The 16,250-nt window shown below is 33.3% G+C and overlaps 2 protein-coding genes across 2 annotated transcripts; both read right to left on the bottom strand.

Annotated features, from left to right (window-relative positions):
- Window positions 1-4,125: 4,125 nt before the first annotated feature.
- LOC112743450 (putative disease resistance RPP13-like protein 3) lies at window positions 4,126-8,714 on the bottom strand. Its single transcript, XM_072234105.1, has 2 exons — window positions 8,524-8,714; window positions 4,126-6,807 (listed from the first exon to the last, which is right to left on the bottom strand). The coding sequence occupies exon 2, from the start codon at window positions 6,796-6,798 to the stop codon at window positions 4,279-4,281; it is 2,520 nt and encodes an 839-aa protein (XP_072090206.1). The 5' UTR covers window positions 6,799-6,807; window positions 8,524-8,714; the 3' UTR covers window positions 4,126-4,278.
- A 5,177-nt stretch (window positions 8,715-13,891) lies between these two features.
- LOC112743451 (disease resistance protein RPP13-like) lies at window positions 13,892-14,747 on the bottom strand. The gene is made up of 2 exons (XM_072234629.1): window positions 14,108-14,747; window positions 13,892-14,022 (listed from the first exon to the last, which is right to left on the bottom strand). The coding sequence occupies exons 1-2, from the start codon at window positions 14,745-14,747 to the stop codon at window positions 13,892-13,894; spliced, it is 771 nt and encodes a 256-aa protein (XP_072090730.1).
- Window positions 14,748-16,250: the final 1,503 nt, after the last annotated feature.

Raw genomic sequence — 16,250 nt, forward strand, 5'->3', positions numbered from 1 at the left:
CCATTAATTAATTATGACATGATTGAGCAGACCCAAGTAGATGCATGTGCAAGTGTTAATTAATTCATAGTGGATTGTTTGCTATGAAGATGATACAACATACATGCTTATTGTAACTGTATGTTTTAGGACTAATTATTGAATTTTATGGTATTTTTTGAGTTTAGGCTTTTAGCTAGACATTCTTTGGCATGCACATTGATTCTTCAAGTTACTGATAAAGTTTGTTGATTTCACAAATCAAGTGGATGGATTGAAATCACAATGGCGAAAACATATAAAGCAATTAGTTGTCATTTTTATCACCAAAGGTAGCAACGTTGCAAGGAGAAACTTTCTTTGATATTACGTCAAAAGTCAATTTTTTTGTGTCATGATTTAAATTAGGGTTTAACTAACCTCTCTCTTTAAAATACAAGTTAAGAATGTTAATAATAGAAAATTTTAAATAATTTACTTTAATAAATACACAATAAATATATTGATAATTTAAACTTTACATTATTTTTTTATAAAAACTTTTTTAATTAGTAATTTTATTATCACAGCCCAAAATGAGCCATGACCGGCGCTCAGGAAAATAGTCCCCTAGCAAGTCTAACCGACTCAAATATAAGTTGAATAAGAAAGTTACAAATATTATACAAGTTCTAAAATAAATAATTATACACTTATAACAAAATTAAAATAATTAAAAATAGTTGGATCATGCCTCTGTCGTATGGAGCATATATACATCTAAAAACTCGTCAACAAATAAGTACTCATTGCAGATCGTACATCTTGAATTGAAAGCCTCACATAGACAAGTAATTGTTCCTGAAAAATACTTTTAGAAAAACAGGGTGAGTTTTGCAACTCAATGACTAGACAATACATCTATAATCGGCATGAGACCATATAAACATTATATCAAAATAATTTTAATTAGAAAATAATACTTGATAATAATAAGTGAATCAATAAGAGAGTTCTCATACAGAAATCAAATCAAAAGTCCACACTTGAGCGGCTTCACCTCTATGGGTAGCCCTTTCCTCTTGTGTTTCCTAACAGAATAACAGATCTAGCGTGTGGTCTACACGTTAGGCTAGCAACACCCCTGCTAGCTGGAGTCTGAGTTAGATGCATCTAAATTAACGTCATAACCACCATTAACTACAGTTTTCTAATACGAGCCTCCCAAACCAATTCAAAACATATAATTTCAAATACAACAAATCCTTGATCTTTCAAATATATAAGGTATAGAATCAAATCAAATCATATTTTACTTTTTCATCAGAAATCTTTCCAATCATACTTCTCAATCATAAGAAATTTCAAACATATTTCACAATCTTTAAAGTAAGTGAGTACTAACAATTACTTCAATGCTTCAAAAACAGATTTTCAAGTAAAATCAAACATTTTAGAATGATACAAAATTTCATCAAAAATATATATAGTTTAAAAAAAATAGATATTCAAGTAAAATCAAATATTTTAGAAGTGCAAAACTTCATCAAAAATATATATAGTCTCATGTATAGTTCCGAAAGCATAAACTTCATAAAAACGAATTATTTAAATAAATCAATTATACTAATCAATTTAAAATCATTCAAGACAAATATAGTGAGTATAATTCAAAGATCATACTAGTTATAGATCAAAATAATTATAGATGCACAATCAAACAATTATAAATATAAAGTCTACTCACAATTTGGTCTCAAGGGACCGAAGATACCGAACCCGGAGTGCCAAAATCCAAGGTGAGGAGGATTGAAGTAAAATGGAACGAATGAGCGTAGGATTTGGATTAGGGCAGCGACAAGGTGGAGCTGCGATAGTTTGGGTTATTGACAGGAACGGTTTAGCTCCAGCAGCACCAACAGTTCCATTAGCAACCAAGGTTCACCCGAACGACGACTGGTGACAGAACAACCCTCTATTCACGACGGCTCCTCTCGCACATTCTGTTTCTTTCTCTTCGAGCTCTCTCTTCTGTCTCAATGATGGCGACGGCGACTTGGCATGGCAGCGGTTGAAGCTCAGCGGCAACGTAGACAAGGCGCGGCGGCTGTCCGTCCTCGTCTCCTCTCTCACGCTCGTCCCCTCTCTCGGATGCATCTCTCGGTTCTAGCCTCTGATGACAACGCGATGGCAACGAGCTGGACGCGGCTAGCAGCGACGCGACAAGACACGAATGGCGAGCTCCAGGCCGGCGGTGACGAGGTGTGGCCCTCTCTCTCCTCGCGTGGACAGCTCCCTCCTTCCTCCTCCCTTCTCTTCTCGCGGTCTCCCCTCTCTCTTTCCCTTTTCTTTCTTTTTCTGTTGAATTTGGGTGTGTGTGCTGTGAGAAAGAAGGTATGAGGTGAGTGAGGGTGTGTGCGGCGGTAAGAGGTGAGTGAGTGCGGGGCTAGAGTTAGAGAAGGAAGAAATATACTTAGGAGTGGGTCCCACGTCTTATCTTCTTTTTTTTTTTTTTTTCTGGTTATTACATTTATCATGTGTCCTAAAAATATATATTAGCTAAACCCGTTTCATAAAACTTAGATATATAGTGAAGGAGGTGAGAGTTAAACTCATAATTTTCTTCGTATAATGACTTATAATAAATGAAGCAACCACTAAACTAATTAGTTAATTTAATAATTTAGAGCATTAGTTTTTTATTTTTTATTTTATTAATATGTATGAAATTCGAAATGATTGAATTTTATATTTATTTAAAAAAAATTGATATTTCTGTAGATAAGATAGGATAGGGTTTAGAATTTTAGAGTACGGGTAGGGTTCTCAACCCACAGATAAAATATGATAGAGTTTTAATAAAATTTTCAACTCGCAAGTAGGGTTAGAGTAGGATACAAACCCTACTCTCTACCCTACTCATTGCCAGCTCTATATTACACAGTTTACACTCCTCTCTCTAACCATTTGGGATCATTAATTTCCTTCCAATTTCAGTTTCAGATCTTCCAAATCACATCCAAAAAATTCTTCAATCACAATATTAAACATGTCGGTAATACTAGAGAGACAAAAAAAAAGGCAACCAAAACTTATCTTATTTATCATTCATTAATTATTGTAATAATTAATAAATATTAAATAAGATAAGTTAGGACTATTTTTTACTAATTTTCTTTAGTTACCAAATATTTCTATAAACATACAAATTCTCTTCAAACAAGCTAAATAAGTAAATAGCATCCAAAAAACTTCAGAACATTATTAAACCTAAAAAAATCTTAAATTCTTCCAACCCTACCTAATCATAAACCTACAAAAAAGAAAAAGTCAAAAAGTCAAAAAAAAATCTCCAGAACTTTAGAATCAGAGCATCACATAGCATTATCTTTTATTATGTTATAAGAAAGGAATTATCTAATCTAAATCACATATTTAATTCTCAAAAATTGATTAACCATCTTTATTAGTTTGCTCATATATATATTTGAAGACTTGAAGATGAAGGATGTGTTTGTGAGTTATTATTGGATCATGTTTACAGAGTCTTCTTTACGGACATAAGTTTAATTGTTAAATGCAACCAATAGCATTAGTTCATCATTGTGAATTAAATCGCTTTAATTTGCTAATCCGGTCTCTCTGTTCTAAAATGTCAGATTATTAGAGATTAACAAGGAAACCCTTTACTTTGTGAATGTGGATGCTCTTTATCAACATAGCAATCTTTCTTTCCTTCCATTCAAACACCTTAAATAGCTTCAATTTCATTTTACTAAGGATATTGTTGTCTTTGCAACTATTGGATTTCATTCCTTGGAAAAAAGATCTTCAAATTCAGTATGAAATGCATCTGAATCCAAACAATCAACACCAGTAAATTGAATAATATACAATTCATTTCACTCCACTTTTAAACAAGAAAGAGAACTATTATGGGAATTGAAAACCAGGAAAGTCACACACTATTAGTAATGAAAAATAATGAACTATAATCTGAAAACACACGGAAGCATAGAAAAATTAAGAGAGAAAAAGACAAATAGGTCCCTAACCTTTTGTCCCGCGGACATTTTTGTCTCTGACCATTGAAAAATACTTTTAAGTCCCTGACCTTCACATAATTTGGACGGATCAGTCCCTTTGTTCAAATGCCTTCGTCAGGGACTGATCCGTCCAAATGCCTCCGTTAAGGACTGATCCGTCTAAGTTTTGTGAAGGTCAGGGACTTAAAAGTATTTTTCAATAGTCAATGCAGGGCAAAAAGTCAGGGACCTATTTGTCCTTTTCTCTTAATGACTGTAGATGATGAATATAACTTCAGTCTTGATCACGGTTGAGCAGGTTTTCAGGGTCGCAATATCGAATATGTGGCATTCCTCCTTCTTCTATTTTCCACCTGCCAGGGAGCCTCTTGTACAGTTTCACACGTAGCACTTGAAGCTGTGGGAAGTCCCCAGCCGCGCAATTAACATCGTAATGCATGCTTGCTAACTCTAGATTCAAGATTTGCAGGTTGACAAGCTGTCCCAGAGTCTTGATCAATCTTGAGTCTATTTCGCAGTGGCGTCTTATGGTAATCTTGGAGAGACTCCTGGGATACACATTCGGATCTAATGGAAGCCTACTGATGTTATGTACCTTTAGCGTACGGAGTTTGTTTAGGCACTGCAAAATCTTCTCTAATATTTCATCATTTGACTTATTTAGATGTTGCCATAAACTTAGTTTTGTCAAGTTGGGAAACATGCCCTTGTTAAGGACACTTGCTAGTTGTGAATCGAGATGAATGAAACCCAGAGTCTGGAGATTCTCCATACTTGTTTCCCCATTTTCTACACTCAACATTGATACTCCAGTACAATCCCACTTTGCATACAGTTGGCGAAAATAAATACGCCTCAATGACTCCAGCTTCCATATTTTGCTTGGTAGAGCTAAATGATCGGAGTCACGATGAAACTCTAGATGCAACATTTCTAGATTGCAAAGGTTGCATATACAAGTTAAAACATCACCTGCAATTCTTAGAGAACCTACTATCAGTTTCAAATACCTTAGATGGATCAATGACTTCAATCCACTTGGTTGTGAATGTAGCTCCACTAGGTTCATATGCAATACACGAGCCAACTTGAAACCATTCTCTATCTGTTTCCACCCTTCTGATTTACTCTTCCAGATAGTTCTTTCACCAAATACAAGCAGAGAGCGTGCAGATGATTGGTTATCTTTGGTTAGCCTCAGGTTTCCTCTATACTGGAGAGACATCCTACGGGGATTACACTTGTTAGCATCTAATGTCGTACACACTTCCATAAACTTATTTTCGCTGCTCTCTGAAATGCAGAGGTCTCGGAGAAGATCATGGACTCTACATGTCTTCACACCCCCATCAGTTCTCCTACTTGCAACTTGCACCAAACTCCGTTCCACCAGCTTATCTAAATACATGTCGGCAATATCTTCTACTTCTGGTGAATTCGATGGTCCAACTTCTTTTTTCTGAATGAACCCTTCAGCTATCCACAGTTGACACAATGTTCTCACATGGATTTCATAATCTTCAGGATACACTCCCAAATAAAGAAAGCATGGCTTTAATGTTTGAGGAAGGTCATCATAGCTAAGCTTCAGAATATTGGTCACAATTCGATATTCCTCCTCTTGAGCAAGATACCAAGAAACATGATTCTTGATTTTATGCCATTCTCTTGGTGACCTCTCTTTTTTGGCAACCATACCTGCTAACACAACAATGGCAAGTGGCAAACCTTTACAGGCACTAGCCATTTCTTTGCCAGGAGGTTCTAGTTCAAGAGGACAATTTTTTTTGCAAAATACCTTTCTACAAAACAATTCCCAACTTTGAGTTTCATCAAGAAATGGGAGTTTGTAAGTGAAGGTTGCTCTTGTATAGTGAGAAATATCCTGAACACGTGTAGTTATTAATATTCTGCTACCCTTGTCGTCATCGGGAAAGGCTTCTTGCAACTCGTCCCACACTTGAGTTTTCCAGATGTCGTCTAGCACTAGCAGATATTTCTTTCCACTCATGCGTTTTCTGACTTCTCCTTTCATTTTTTCTTGATCATTTAAATCTTTACACTCCTCTACAGATAATCCCAAACACTTCAAAAGGTTTATTAAGAGTTCTTCAGCTCTGTAATCATTGGACACAAAACCCCACACACGACACTGGAACATGGTCTTGATCTTGTCGCTATTGTAGATCTTTCGAGCAAGAGTGGTTTTTCCCAATCCACCCATGCCTAGTATGCAAACAACTTTACGACTCGAATCTCCTCTGCTACCGAGGTGGTTAATCACCTCATCGGAGTCATGCACCAAGCCAACTACTTCTTCTTCTTCCACATCCCTCCTTCTTGCAAGCAATGAGTCTTCTGCAAATTCTTTGTTTCTAAAATGACTTTCAAAATCACCTTGTTGGATGCCATATTTAGACTTGTTTTCATAGATATCATCGATCCTTCTCTTGATGGTGGTAATCCGATCATTCACCTCATGAAGCGTCATCACATGGTCTTTGCTGTGGAGTAACTTTCCCAACATGTTTCTGCTTCTTTGATTGTTGACATTGACGACATAGGTGTCTATCACGTCTTCAGCTTCGTATGCTACATCTCTGATCTGGTTCACCACTTCTCTCACCACGGGATCATCGTGTTTTCCCTCAGAACTCTTAATGAAAATGTTCATGAACTTAAGTTCTTCACTTAGGGGTTTGATTTGATCCTTCACACCTGAAAGCAATGTCACTTCACTAACAAGCACCCGCGACAAGTTGTCTAGCACAAAGGATACAACAGTGTCCACCATCTTACAATCCTAGGACAAAATTGAGAGGACATTGTTGAGTGTTAGGCAAGCAAGAAAGCAAAATCATCTATGCAGAAGGAAGTCAATAAAATATAACATAATATTAGAGAAACAAAAAAAACAACAGAACTTGCTTTAATTAGTATTCATCCACAATTAATGAAACAGACCTGCTACACATACAAGTTTTTTTGGCATACAAGTTTATACAAGTTAATCTTAATTCAATAAAATTCACTTTTATAATGCAAGAAAGAAAAGGAAGAGTTTGAATTATACAAAATTTATCAATATACATACACCAAAAATTTTTAAATAATACAATATAAATAATTTGTATAAACTTGTATGTATAAATAACTTATATGTGAAGAATAATTCTTAATGAAAATAAATATTAGATAGAAACAAACAAACATATATGGTGGGTTAATTATAATCCATCATCAATGTCATTCAATTTCATTTTCTGACTTGACATGAAAATAAATTAAGGAGATGATGAGTGAATATTTAATAACAAGGACAATATTGTAAAATTTATACCATATTATATCAAATTAAAAGAATTTGGAAATAATCTTTTTTTCTAAGAAATAAATATTTTGTATAAATTAAACATCTTATTCACATCTACATAGCTCATGGTAATTCAGTCCACTAGAAATAAAACTAAAAAAATGAGCGAAGCAAAATAAATAAGTAGATATCGATACTTATTAGGGCCGTTTGGAAACTCTAGAAGTAGTTTTTTTTCATTTTTAACTTATAAAAAGTAGTAGTATTAATGTCGGGTGCAATTTTTAAAACCAAATTGCAACTTTCTAAAAAGCTATTTTGGAGCTTATAGAGAAGTTAAAAAAAATGACTTCTCTCATAATATTTCTACTTTTCATTACATTTCTTTAAAATAAGCACTTTTAGAGTTAAAAATCTAAACACAAAATAACTTATTTATAAGTTACTTTTAACAGAATCATTTATTGTTTAAGTTATTTTATCAAAAGGAGCTTAATAAAGTTAGTTACCCAAACTGGACCTTACTGCAGTTATAACTAGGAGCAATTTCTTAAAAAATTTGCTTGTTCTTATTTTCCTTGTTCTGTTGCTATATCTCTCCCTTACACTACTCTTCCCTAGCTATCTCTCTTTATCAATTATTTCAAATCTTCTATATATGAGTAAGTTTATGATGTTAATATTACTTTTACAGTAATAATATAATATAGCAATGGTTCTTCTTCTTCAATCTATATAGTAAGCTTCATAAACAGTTTGAATAGCTATTTGTTGGGCTTCATTTTTCGTTAAAAAACCTCTTTCTCTTAAAGAAAATATAAAAAAGAAATAAAAATAAATGATAAATTTGAATAGCCTTATGCTAACTACTTAAATCTTGTTCTTTGCTTGTTTAAAATACAATTTTTTTTTTGTCAAATTTTATTAATTATTTGTTAGATAAATTAACCACCAAACAGATCCTTGTTTTAAAAAAAAATCTGCCAGAAAAGAAAAAATCAAGTATTAGCATAGTTATTAATACATATCCAAATACTCGCCAAACTATGTATGATTCACCAATAAGTGAAAAATCTTGAAGATCTGTATCCTTATTATTCAAATGGAATATATTTCCCAATTTCCCTAAAACAATAAAGAAAGAAAATATAAAGTGAATCAAATCAATCAAATATATATGAGAGAAAATAAATGATCAGAACGTACCAGTAATTAAGAGAGAAGGCACACATATAATTAACCACATAAGAACTAAGAAGTAAAGTAGTAGTGATTGTGTGTTACATTACATATAAAAGCTGGGAAGAAGAGCAAGACATACACAGTATGAATAGAGAGGGTAAGATAAGACGATTTCAAAAAAGTAATGTCAAGTTGCTTAAAAAATTCATTGGTATAAAAGAAATTAAAGGTAATTGTGATATTATAATAGAAATGAAAAGTACTAATTCAATTAAATAATCTATGCACCAACACTAGCTTAGTGGAGTACAGTAGACTAGTAGAGTGTTGTCGTTACTCGCATGCAGAGTTAAAAATTTGCATTTTTACGCCTAAACAAATTTACATTATTGTTAAGATCAACTTATCCCATTAATTAATTATGACATGATTGAGCAGACCCAAGTGGATGCATGTGCAAGTGGATGTTAATTAATTCATAGTAGAATGTTAGCTATGAAGATGGGTACAACAGGAGGGGTAATGTTAGGGAGACAAAAAATACGGTCAGAACTTGTCTTATTTAATATTCATTTATTGTCGCAACAATTAATGAATGTTAAATAAGGCAAGTTATGATTGTTTTTGTCTAATTTTCTTTGGTTACCAAACATTTCCGCAACAGGAAATGGATCCTCTCTAATTTTTTTAACACCTGAGCAGATGAAGTGTTATCTCTTATCAGTTACCATTAACTTTATAAGTAGGACCAAAAATAAATATGAGAGAAAAAACAATAAAGGATAAGAGATTACAATTAACACCATCCAGTTTTTTCTTCACTAGAGAGGATCCGCTCCGGAGTACAATATACATGCTTATTATTGTGACTGTATGTTTTAGGACTAATTCTTGAATTTTATATGTTTTTGAGTTTAGGCTTTTAGCTACACATTCTTTCGTGTACCTTTTTCTTTTACTTATTGGCAGGCACATTGATTCTTCAAGTTACTGATAAAGTTTGTTGATTTCACAAATCTAGTGGATGAACTGAAATCACAATGGCAAAACATATAAATAAAGCAGTTAGTTGTCATTTTTATCATCAAAGGTAGCAACGTTGCAAGGAGAAACTTTCTTTGATATTACCGTCAAAAGTATTTCTCTTAGAAAAAAATTTTGGTACAAAAACTAACAAGGGAAAATGAGTATGTTGACTAATTTAAAAATAAAGTCAATTTTTTTGTGTGTCATCGTTTAAATTAGGGTTTAACTAACCTGTCTTCTTAAGGCAGAAGTTAAAATTGCTAGTAATAGAAAATTTTAAATAGTTTTCTCTAATAAATGCATAATAAATATATTGAAAATTTAAATTTTATATCGTTTGTATGAAAAAAATTAATTAATAATTTTATTATGGGACAAATTGCAGTATTAAACCAGTTTGAATGAGATATTACATGATTCAACCAAAATCGAAAAATAAGACATGGATCAACCAAAAGCATGTATTTATGTAATTCGAACTAAAAACAATAGTAATTTGAATCAATGCTGTTCAAATTATGAGGGAGTATGCATGCTAGGTAATTCGTACCGAACTGATTCGAATCATGCATGGGGCAGTTCGAATCACTCTTATTCGAATTATATGGTGAGCAATTCAATAGGCAGTTCGAATCTAGCTGATTCGAATTATGTATATATAATTCAAAATTGGCTGTTTCGAATTAGGAAGCCCCATACGTGTATAAATATGGTGTGAACGTGAATTGAGTTCATTTGAGTGAGACAAAATGGCTAGTGAGAAGAGTTGTGTAGTGTTGGTGCATTATAGAGGGTCGATTAAGAGAAAAACACGCTCTGGTGTGAAGTTCACTGATAAAGATCCTCTAAGTACTTTTATGAGACCTACGATGAGATTCGATAACTTCTTGAATTCTATAATACAGAAACTTGAGCTGCAAGGCGTGAAACGGGTTCAGAAGTTATTCTATCGCATTCCGATATCAGTGCTTAGAGATGACGTGAAGTATGATTCTTTCATTATAGGAAGTGACGAGGATTTGCAGGTCCTGTTCCATTGTCGTCGGCAGTTTTCCGAGGTCAGGACACCTGAGTTGTTGACAAAGTTGGTTGATGTGGTATCTAGTTCGGGAGGTTCGGATCGGAATACCCAAACTCTAGGCACGGTAGCCGGTTTTAGCTCGAGACCTGTTGGTGCATCTTCGTCCGTGCCTGTGAATGCACCTCGGGACGAGCCTGTCGCTTCCCCGTCGTTCGCTGTTGATCTCAACTGCAGTGGTGGCGGAGAAGTTGGTATCGTGGAGAGGGTGTCGATTTCTTTACAGTGTGGGGCACCGGCTGGGATGGGTGATGCATTGCTGGATGATGATGGTGATGATGATGTGGAGGTAACACACCCAGCAACTCCTAGAACCATACCCACGCTGGCCGACCACCCTGGATGTATGTTTGAAAATCTGTTAGGCAACCACTGACATAATGTCCATCGATCGGCAGTCCTAACTGGTATGCCACGTCCTGCAATGTAATAGTGCACTCCTCGAATGGCATATAAAACGTGTGCGTCTTCGGACGCCAGCGCTCAACGAACGCACTGACCAGGGGCTCATCCAGTCTGAACCATCTCTCGTTCAGCCCCGTAAGATGGTATAAGCCGGCCATCTGTAAGTACGGAACGTACCTCTCGCCCAGACGCATACCCTGCTGCCGTTGCACTAACATCATTCACTAACAAAACCACTAACACTACTACTAACAAAACCACTAACATCATTCACTAACAAAACCACTAACAAAACCACTTGTATGGCAATCCTATCTAACTTAGCAACGGTACATAATGACTACCATTCTAACACACCAAAGGTAAAAATATATATTAAAAAAATAACTTATTCGCTCATATTTTAAAAGAACAAGTTCGTACTGACCTCTTCATTGATAACACCAGCTATATGGACTACTCCATCCAAACGATAAAATCGATCCGGATTATCCCCCATCAGCTAAATATTCTGCTCAAGCCTTTGTTGGAATTGTACTGGGTTGTTTTCTCTGGGATTTGGTGGGGCGTGGATTTAGAATAGTAGTTCGAATAAGGTTACTTCGAACTCTTTATATAGGGAAAACAGGGGGTAATTCGAAACAACCTGTTTCGAATTACTATGGTCACGAAATTCTGGACTAGTTCGAATGATGCTGTTTCAAATTAGTGTGTGTAATTCGAATCAGGGTGATTCGAATTAGTGTACATTAGTGTGTAATTTGAATCAGGGTGATTCGAATAAGCGTGTGTTAGTGTGTGTGAATCGAATCAGTATGATTCGAATTACTATGGTATGTGTAATTCGAATAGCTCTAATTCGAACTATATAAAAAAGTGCTCTTAGTAAAACCTAATAATATTTTTTCTTTGGTGGAATTGTGTAAAACAATCCTCTATTTGGTTTATATGCGTCATTTGCCCTTTTATTATGTGTCCAAAAAATACATGTTAGCTAAACTATTTTAAGTTTATATGTCTTGGTGATTTGAGTTTTCATATTTGGTTTTTAGTTATGCTAAGTAATCGAAAAGGTATGTATAATAAAAAAATACGATAATATCAGAAAAACAAAAAAAAATAGTCAAAATTTATTTTATTTAACATTCATTAATTATTAATGAGTCATAATATTTTGATAAGAGCGTGAATAACACACATATTACACTGGCTGACACTCTCGAATCTCTAACCGTTTAGGATCATTAATTTCCTTTCGAATTTAGCTTTAGTTCCTCCAAATCACATCCAAAAACTTCCTCAATCACAATCTTACTCATTAAACATGCAAATTCTCTCCAAACAAGTAGCATCCAAAAAGCTAAGAAAATTATTAAACCTAAAAAAATCTCAAATTCTTTCAATCCTATTCTAATCATAAACCTACATACAAAAAAGAAGAATCAAAAAATAAAAATAAAAAATCGAAAAGAACTTTAGAATAAGAGCACTACATAACATTATCTTTTAGGCATAGAGGTACGTTACAAGAAAAGAATTTTCTAATCTAAATCACATATTTAATTCTCAAAAGTTGATTAACCATCTTTATTAGTTTGCTCATATTTGAAGACCTGAAGATGAAGGGTGTGTTTGTGAGTTATTATTGGATCATGTATGTGGAGTCTTCTTTACAGACATAAGTTTAATTGTTAAATTCAACCAATAGCATTAGTTCATCTTTGTGAATTAAATCGCTTTAATTTGCTAATCCAGTCTCTCTGTTTTAGGGTTTCGCCAAATTTTCAATTAAGTCTCTATACCTTTTTTCTTTTAAATTGTGTCCTTGTATTAAATTTTTTTTTTTCAATTAAATCTCTTTTAGCAATAATTGACTTAATTTTGTAAGGACCCAATTAAAAAAAATTAGTACAAAGATCCAAATAATCAAATAAAATAAAATAAACACAACAAAAAGCATACAAAAATTAAACTATTGGGCTGGCTTGCTTGGCTATGGATGGCATCTAAAAATGAACCCATAACATTAGTAGTAAAACACACAAGAACATTAAAGCATCTCCTCAATATTGGCATAGTTAGTTTACATGGTGATGGAAACACATATCTAAGTGAAACATACTAAACGACAATCAAGAAATATGGAAAAGCATAGAAAAATTAAACTTGAATTGCGTTGCTTGGCTGTTGATGATGAATATAACCGGTGAAGACTAGCATTAAGTTGTCTTCATGTGAAGATCATAGTCCAAAACCATTTGATGATTTAACATATTTGATTAAATTATTATATAACGATTATTGACTATTAACCTCACCTAAAAATAATTACAAGTTGAGTTTTTACCAATATAACCTCACTCTGAGACATGGTTGAGAGGAATGTTATAGTGTCGAATGCGAGACATTGATGCTCCTTTCCTCTATGTTATGGTGAACCGATGAGAGTTTATTTATAAAAATATTTCTGAGTGATTTGTGCTTCCATGTTTTGCTTGGTAGAATAATAACTTCATCATGCCATAAATACAACGTTTCTAGATTCCAAAGATAGCATAGAAAATCTTTGTAGAAAATGTTTGGACTTTCAAATACCTTAGATGGATGAATGCCTTCAATCCACTAGGTGATAATAGTAGCCAACTTGAACCCATTCTTTATCCATTTCCACCCGTTACTCTGATAGCTATTGTTCTACCTAGAGGCTCTAGCTCAAATGGACACTCTTTATCTCCAAAGATCTTCTTGGAGAAGAGTTTCCAACTTGTTCATCAAGAAAAGGAAGGTCATACACAAGGGTTGCATTGCTATATAATGCTACTTCTTTTAGACGACTTGTTATGATTATTCTACTACCATTTTTGTCGTTTGGAAACGCCTCTTTCAACTCATCCCACATTGAGTTTTCCAAATATCATCAAGCTCTACCAGATACTTTTTTCCCTTCAAGCATTCACTTAACCTCTTCTTCAGTTCATCCACACTCAAATCTTTACATTCATCTATGGATGATTCTAAAACATTTCAAAAGGCTTAAAAGTAGATCTCTAATTTTATAATCATTGGACACATAACTCCATGCACAACAATCAAACATGCTCTTCACCTCATCTTTATTGTAGATCTTCCTAACAAGGGTGGTCTTTCCCAAACCACCTATGCCTATTATGGAAACCACGTTAAGATTAGGATCTGGTTCCATGAGCTTCTCCATAACCACATTGAACTCATGCACCAATCCTACCACTTCTCTTTCTTCCACATCTCTCCTTCTTCTCTGATCTGGAGATACTCCACACCACCTGCTCCGTCCTTTTGTAGTACCACTATGCTCATCAATGCCATACATGACTTTGTTTCTATATATACCTTTAAGAGTGGACTTGATTGCTTTAACCTGAGCATTCAACTCATGAAGTATTGCCACGTGGCCTGTGCAGTAGAAACACATCCTCAACTTGTTTAAGCTTTTGTGCCTGGCAACATTAGCAACATATGTGTCAATGGCATCCTCAGACTGGAAAGCCACTTGTCTAATCTGGTCCGCCATCTCTTTCACCGATTCGTTGTTGCGATTTCCCTCAGAATTCTTCAAGAACGCTACCATGAACTTGAGATCATTACGCAGAGAAGTAATATCATCTTCCATACTAGAAAGTAACTTCACTTCACCAACAAGTAGCCGTGACAAGTTATCCACCGCAAACGAAACAATGCTACTCACCACACTATCTGCCATTTCAGTTTCCTCCGTGAAAAATAGGATATATATGTTAAAGGAAAAGTATAGATTACCAATATATTATCTGCCAACTTATTACCAATAATAATTAATTATTATATTTTAAACACATATATAAAGAGATACATCCAAAAAATATATCTATAAAGACACTTCTATTAAACACGGCCATAAAAAATACATTTTTATTAGACACATCCACGAAGACACTTCCATTAAACACAGTTATAAATAAGAGTTGGCAGAAGTTAACAGAAACGCTATTGGTAACGTAGCGGAACCGATATGTTAATTAGTAACTAAGAACATCTTAATTCTTGGTTTTATTTTATTTTAGGTTTCATATAGTATCACATAAATATTTGTAGGATGATGTATCATAAAAGTTAATTTGAAACTTAATATAAAATTCATCACTCCAATGCTTGGTTTTGTTTTAATTTAACGTTATTTAATAAGATTGGAGCATTTTATTAGATATAATATCTCCTTACTGGTGCTAATATCATTTCAAAAATTATGTCTAATGCAAATTTTAATTTTAAATCAATTTAGTTACTATAAAAGTCAAAACTAATATCCAAAAAATATATCATTGGAGTTGCTCAACTCACCATCTTCACCCATTAACATTGTTTTTTGTTATTAAATAATTTGACATATATATGTTCACAATTTTAGTTATAAACTTTATATAAAGACTATTCTAATAATTGTTATATGAAAAGTCAGCTAAAATAATAATGATTACCTGAATTATTGATAATAAGGTTCGTGCATAAATAACTTGAATAATGATCTTTCTCTTCAATGGCAAGTGTGGCTTGATAGTTTGAAACCAATCTCAAATAGCTAGTAGATATAAATATATAATTATCTGCCAAACATATACAGAACATCAGCTAATTAAAAAAGATAATAATTAAGAAAAAGTATAAAGAATCATAAATAATTAGGTAACATTGGAAAAAAATTTGATTCTCTCTAGGATTACTCATAAATTAATTGTAACCATTTATAATATTTTTAATAATGAATATAAAGAAATTTTTTAAGATTAGTAATTTTTAGTTATTATTTGTCCAGTATAAACACTAAATTATTTTTAACAAATAAATTATATTAATTTATGTATACAAAATTCTGATAAATATAAGTATAAATTATATATTTTTTGTGTACAAAATATTTAGAGTAAAGTATCGTTTTTGTCTCCAACGTTTGGGGTAAATCTTATTTGTGTCCCCAACGTTTAAATCGTCCTATTTGTATCCCTAACGTTTATAAAAGTGATTCAATGTTATCCTACTATTAATTATACTAACAAATCAGATTATATTTTTTAATTATTCTCACTTGGATATATTCATTCTCAATTAGGTCTCATTTGGATGTGTTCGATTTTAATATTATACCTACTATTTGTGTTTAAATTCAATTATATCCTAGAAAAGTGAATTATGTATATGTTGTACGAATTAGTTTCAACTTTTGATGAGC

This window comes from Arachis hypogaea, chromosome 4 (genome assembly GCF_003086295.3).
Source record: "Arachis hypogaea cultivar Tifrunner chromosome 4, arahy.Tifrunner.gnm2.J5K5, whole genome shotgun sequence".
Lineage (NCBI taxonomy): Eukaryota > Viridiplantae > Streptophyta > Magnoliopsida > Fabales > Fabaceae > Arachis > Arachis hypogaea.